The 6,973-nt window shown below is 41.8% G+C and overlaps 1 protein-coding gene across 1 annotated transcript in view; it reads right to left on the bottom strand.

Annotated features, from left to right (window-relative positions):
• The window catches only part of CTNNBL1 (catenin, beta like 1), a 223,862-nt gene that overhangs the window by 163,944 nt on the left and 52,945 nt on the right, over positions 1-6,973 (bottom strand). Inside the window, exon 2 of the mRNA XM_006874728.1 lies at positions 835-1,020. Within this exon, the coding sequence (XP_006874790.1) occupies positions 835-1,020 (186 nt within the window). The remainder of the gene's footprint in view (positions 1-834; positions 1,021-6,973) is intronic.

The following is a 6,973-nucleotide window of genomic DNA, read 5'->3' as shown; positions in this document are numbered from 1 at the left end:
CTAGTCCAGGGCTCTTTCCACCACAGTATTAGGGACCAATGAGTAAAATAAGCAAACGAGAATTTCAGAGCACAAGTACACAAAAGAACGCAAGAAGAAAAAGAGAATGACATGTGAGGTTACCTCATAGATAGGAAAATCTTCTCTGAGGAGGAAACATCTAAGCTGAGACCTTACTGAGAAGAAACCAGCCATGCAAAGTATTAGGGGAATAGCAGTCCAGCTAAGGACATAGAAGTCCAAAGGTCCAAAGGCAGGAATGAGTGCAAAGACTCTAAGGCATCTCCTTCCCTAAAGTGCAAGTTTTCTATAACACCTAAATACCAAATCTCATAGTTTGCTCCTGAATTGTGTCATCTTTGCTAATGCCATTTCCTCTACACCCAGAAGCCCTTCTTCTAGTTGTGTGACTGATACAATTCTACTCTTCTAAAGACTAGATCAAATACCAATTCATTAGTTCAATAAGTCAAAAGCCTAGGTGCCATCTATGTACCTTCAGGATGGTGCAGGAAGTCTTCCTTGATCCTTCCCAGTCAACACTAATAGTCCCTTCCTCTCTGTCCCCACAGTCCAGTGCTTGGGCCTCTATTACAGTGCACGCTCCAGGGGCATTTAAAAATGGTACCTTTAATGTTCTTTATACTTGACGAAATACTTCCTCAAATCCATTATCCCACTTAACCATCACATCAACACCGAGAATTATTCTTAACTCTGTCTTACAAACAAAGCTGGAAAGCTCAGAGAAGTTAAATATTTGGCCGCAAATTACTCTACAGCTTAGTGTCAGAGCCAGCAAGCTCAGCTCTCACCCCATGTCTGCCACATTACCTCATCCTCTTCCTCCTCTCCCTCTCTATCAATAATCTGAAGCAGTCTTTTCTTGTCATCTGCTTCTTCTACTACGGTCATTTCCTCTTCCCTATAGCGGCTGCGTTCTCGAGTACCAGCTTGTCTCCGGCGCATTTTCAGCTCCTCTTCTTCATCATCCCGGGGACGTTTTGTGCCTCTATTGGGCTGAGAAAGAGAGAAGGAAACACAGGATTTTAGAGTTAGAAGGAACTTAAGAAGGTACAGACAGCAGATAGTCTAAAAGCCTTCAAGAACTCCCCAACTGATGCACAAGAACACCCACACTCACAGATAGTACCCATTTGACCTGGCATCTATGGCTGGATGATCACAACACGACTAGAGGAAGAAACAAGAGGGAAGGAAAAAAAAAAAAGAGTAACCCACTCAAGTGGATGAACTCGACCTAGGCTTATGGATGCAGTATGACAAAGGAGCGGACAAATCTCTATAGTGATCTATAGGATCATTCCCACCCCATGGTACACGGTCGACAGGGATGGGGAACTTAGACATTGGCTACCCAAAATGGGGGGACTACAAAGGCAAGAAGTGACTGGCTTACAAGCTTTCAACAGGGAACGTAGCTCCAGAGGATACAGGGAAAGGTAGAACCTCCACTGAATTGTTTCCAACCTGTCTGGATGGGGTTGATAAAAGGTGAAGGGGATAGGATGACTGTGGTTCAATAGGGAACGATTGCTATGAGGTCTGACAGTGAGTGTTAAAAAGGAATATATAAATGTTTGGTAATAAAAGAGGCGAGAAGCTGATTTTGCAGTCCAGGAGCCAAGATCCCTGGAACCATCAAAGGAGAAAAGCGAAGTGTGAGACCCTGTCTGGGGAGGCAGTGACACTAGAGATGGAGGCAGAGGCAATGACATGGACAGAAGAAGCAGCTGGGCACTCTGGACTCAGGGAGGGAGAGGGGTTGTGGCTGGTGGCCGGCAGGCAGGCGTGTAGGATGTACCCTTTGGTTGTTTGATGATGCATGCAGGGGATTGTGATTATTGCAATGAAACAAAATATGATAGGATGAAAGTAAAGATAATGTTCACCCATGTAAACTAACACATAATTCACAATAAAAAAATAAAAATTCCCCAATGCCATAGCATACAGTTTCTCCCACTGAGTGGCTATCTTTCAGACCCTTAATAATTCTATAAATATACCACTAACATCACTTATAAATTAGTTGAATTTTTTAGGTAGTTTTTTTTTTTTTTTAAACATGCCAAGTTTTATCACTTCATTAAAGTTCCTGTGTATCAGGGCAAAGCCAATATGAGATGGTGACACTGAGTTAGGATCATTTATTTTAAGATTCGGCCCGCAATACCAACCACTGAGCACATGATTTTAATTTATATCAAAGGAAGATTATTAAACTTTTTACAATCACACGGTTCAGAGAATATTACGAATATAATTCTCAAGGGTCTAAACAAACAAAAAGCAAACCCACTGATATGGAGTTAATTCCAACTCATAGTGAGTCTGTATAGGGTGTTCCCATCTTTATGGGAACAGAAAATCTCATCTTTCAACCAGGAGTGGCAGGTTGGTTTGAACTGCTAACCTCTGGTTACCCTACAGCGTGCCAGGGCTCCTTCCAGAAGTCTACGATGCTCTAAATGCCCACTTCACAGAAGAGTAAAGGCCCAGGGGTCAAAGAGTATCTAAAGTCACAAAACCAACAGCAGTGCTGAAAGCAAAAGTGGCACTTCTTGACTCCTAGTCCAGGGCTCTTTCCACCACAGTATTAGGGTCTCACTTTGCCTTTTACATCATAATCTACGGGATTTTTTTTTTTTTTTTACAGTTGTTTCCCATTAAAATTAAATAAAGCAGAGCACTACTGAAGGGGGCTTCAGAGCGGCGGAGAAACTGCACTGCACCAGACCTCAAACAGCCCCATGACTCTATTCAACTCTATTGAGCAACTTGGTACATTATTTTAATCTCTCTACACCTTAGTTTTCTCATCTACAAATGGAGATGCTAGCTCTTTCCCTTGTCAATTTTATAAAGATGCTTTTGATGTGAAAGAACTCTAGATTATAATGCTGTTGTTGTTGGCTGCCATCAAGTCAGTTCTGACTCATAGCAACCCTATGCCCAACAGAATAAAACACTGACTGTCCAGTCCTGTGCCAGCCTCACAATTGTTACACTTAAAGCTATTGCTGCTGCCACTGTGTCACTCCATCTCATTGGGGGTCTACCTCCTTTTCCAATGACCTTCCATACTACCACGCATGATGTGGTTCTCATACTAAGAAAATATAAAAAACTATCACTACAAGGTAATCCAAAGAGCTCTGGTAGCATAGTGGTTACGAGTCAGGCTGCTAATCTCACAGTCAGCAGTTCAAAACTACCAGCCATTCCATGGGAGAAAGATGAGGCATTTTGCTCCCATAAATATTTACAGCCTTGGAAACCCTATGCAGGGTTGCGATGAGTTGCAATTGACTCCACAGCACACAAGCACCACCACCACAAGGTAATCCACGTGATTTTGTTTTCCTCGACACAAAACATTTGTGTTAGCCTCCTCGCTGAGCTTCTCTATCTGTTATAATCATTGCACCCACCAACAGTGTGCCAGGTATAGTGTGATATGTTACTACCAAACATAACACAATGCCATGTTCGCTGCTAGGCTGCTAAGCTGTTTCTATCATATACCTTACACATCTTGCCTTGTGTCTTCGAACCCACACAGTTACTAAACCTCGCTAGCCCAGCAGTGGAAGGTCATTACCGTGTAGTCACAAACCCTGTTGGCTCCACATACCAGGCGATTCAGTAAGCCTAAGCGTATGACATTGCTTTGAAAATTCACATCAGATAATTTGGCTTGTGGGGCGTCACCTGCTATTTTTCACTCTGTTCCTAGTCTCCCAGGGATAGATTATAATGTCATACGATCACACTCTATTTCCATAAGCATAAAAATTAGCAAAATCTATTACCATTATTACTGGTCTACCCTTAAAAAAGAAAGAAGTCAGTAACCCCAAACTACAAGCAAAAGGAGGTGATCATTTTCATGTGAGGAGGGGAAAGGAAGGTAGCTTAAGCCTAAAGGAGGGTAGGCTTCAAACTGCAAATCTGTAAGAGCTCCCCAGCAGGTAAGGAACTTCAGGCCCTTGGGAGCAGAATACTTTCAGGCTCATAAAACAAGTCCTGCTGTGACTTTGATCAGCATGAGTCTGCTGCAGCAGCCAAGTGAAGGCATAAGCTCCATAGGTCTCCATGGAAAGGAGATTTCTGGATTGTTTATCTGAGGGCAGAGGGAAAAGGCTGCGGACCACAAGTAAAGGGAGAAAGCTAACTGCCCCCACAGTTAAGAAATGCAAAAGGAAACTAAACACTAGCAATGTCTCTTTAGAAGACATTTCATAGGTCAGGGGAAGAGATTCATTTTTACCTCTAACAATTTCCACCGAAATAACACTTTTCTTCTATGGGACTTAAAGCAACTCATGTATCCTTTACTACCTCTCTAGGGAGAAGTCGTTAACAATTCTATTTTATAAGCAGGAGACAGGATGATCAAGATTCTTTGATAAAGGCTTGCAAAGATAACACTGGTCCATTCTACATGCTGAACCTAAATTTCTGGAAAGCTTGCTAATTTATCATGACTCTAGGATCCTAAAGGCTTTCTGCTCCCGTAAAGATTTACAGCCTCGGAAACCCCGTACAGGGTCGCTATGGGTTGGAACCGACTCGACGGCACTTAACAACAACAACTAGGATCCTAACAGTGACAGAACTGAGAGACTTTGGGGCAAGAATACATATCATAAACATTAAGTCATATGAGACCTTGGTTAATCATTCAACAGAAAAATTATTAAACAATTCCAAGGCTTGAAAGATTGTAAAGCAATCAGCTGATCCAGAAGCAGCAGGCTTCCAGTAGCTTAACGTCTAAATGGGACACTGGGATAGGCAGACCAGCGTGGATTCCTGAAACAAGAATAGCTTTGTCAACCTTTATAAATAATCCCATTTATAAAAGGGCTCTAAGGATCCCTCTAGGTTCACCAACTGTTTCCCAACCTTCAGGCCTGGTATGGTGCTGCAGGGTAATGCGCTGGACTGCATGTTCAGTTTGAACCTGAAGGTCGGTGGTTCAAGCTCACCAGTCACTGCTCAGAAACCTGATACATGGTCCCTATGAGTCGGAACCATCTCAACGGAACTTAACAAAAACAACCAATCTCTTCATACAGGGATTCCGCTTTAGCCCCTCCCATGACATATCCATGGCAGGACATAGCAGAATCCATCCAAATACCAATATGGCTCTTTCATCAATGTACTGTGCTCCTCTCCAACAGATGGGTAAGCCATTCCATGGCCTGATACATTTTATTTCAACAATTTCCCCTTGCAAGGTAAAATCTTAAGAACTTTTGCTCGTCTCTCTTCTCAACCCTCAGTTGTCTCTTTTTCAAACATTTACCATTCCAAATAGAAGTTTCTACTCACTTCTGAAACGTGACCTTTCTGAATAATCAGTTAGGATTTATTTCTTCAGCAAATGTTTAGTAAGTGTCAACTATGTATAACACTGGAGTCCTGGTGTGGCACTGTGGGTTAATGCATCACACTGCAATGCTGTCTGAACTTCAAGGTCGCAGTTCAAGCTCACCAGTGGGTCCTCGGAAACCCTATACAGGTGGGTCACTATGGGTCAGAACCAACTTGACGGCACTTAACAACAACATGTATGACACTGTGGGTTAATGCGCTGGACTGCAAGGTTGCTTTGAACCACAAGGTTGCAGTTCAAGCTTCCAGCTGCTCCTTGGAAACCCTATACAGGGTCACTATGAGTTAGAACCAACTTAATGGCACTTAACTACAACAACATGTATAAGACAAGAAGCCTTGATGGTACACTGGTTAATATGCTCAGAAGTTAACCAAACGGTGGCAGTTCAAACCCATCAACCACTCTGTGGGAGAAAGATGTGGCTTCCACTTCCATAAAGATTTACAGCCTTGGAACTTTATGGGGCAGTTCTACTCTGTCCTTTAGTCACTGTGAGTTCAAGAAATTCTGTGGCATTGGGTTAGGTTTTTTTATGTTTAAGGCACTGCATTGTGTACTGGGGACATAAGGGTGAGCGAAACAGATACTGACTTGCTATCAAAGGCTCTAGAATCTGGAACACAGCTAACATATTGAAATTTAATACAATTCAGATGCAATTGTTAAATTTTATAGTAGCCATATTTGAAAAATTTTTTAAAAAGTAACAAAAGGTAAAATTCATCTTAATAACATTTTGTCACCATATATCCAGAATATGATCATTTTATCACGTAATCAACATAAAAAGTTACTAATATGATATTTACATTCTTTTTCCTTCCCATACAAAGTCTTCAAATTCTGGTTTATATTTTACACTTTTGGTACATTTCAATACAGACTGGTCATATTTCCAGTGTTCAAAATCTACAGGAGATAAGTAGCTACCATACCGGACAGGAGAGATCTAGGAGATTTCCATCTAAGGGATCCCTGTTCTCCAGTAAAACCAAAATGAAATGGTCTTTCCAGCACTGGGGAATGAAATATGGGGTCATATAAAAGCTGAAGTCGAGACTGATTGTGAAGGGCCCAACACTAAAAACTGAAGCTAACTGAAAGAAACTTGTACATTTTATTTACTAAATATTCACCCCTGAAAGAGCAAGTGTTATGTAAAATAAAGCAAGAATATGTAAGTGGGGAAGTCATTCAAAGCAGTCAAACTGATTTCACTATCAAAGAGCCAAGGGGCTCTTGACCCATATAGGGAACATAAGACCTGTAGCCTGTCAAAGAGGCCAACAGATGGGTCCCAAGCACTCCTCATGTCTTAAACAACCAGTCCCCAGAGGCTTAAGCCATCCTTACAAGTCATCTTTGGAGATTAATTTGTTTTGGTATCTGAAAGATGTTTGGAATCTCTCAAGATGAAGGAATGACAAAAGAAACTCATTTTAATAAAGACATTTCTCTGCTTCTCTGGTAGCGTAGTGGTTACGAATCGGGCTGCGAACCTTAAGGTCAGCGGTTCGAAACTACCAGCTGCTCCGCGGGAGA

This window comes from Chrysochloris asiatica, unplaced genomic scaffold (assembly GCF_000296735.1).
Source record: "Chrysochloris asiatica unplaced genomic scaffold, ChrAsi1.0 scaffold00296, whole genome shotgun sequence".
NCBI classification, from domain to species: Eukaryota; Metazoa; Chordata; class Mammalia; order Afrosoricida; family Chrysochloridae; genus Chrysochloris; species Chrysochloris asiatica.
This window is presented reverse-complemented; position numbering and strand designations above follow the sequence as displayed.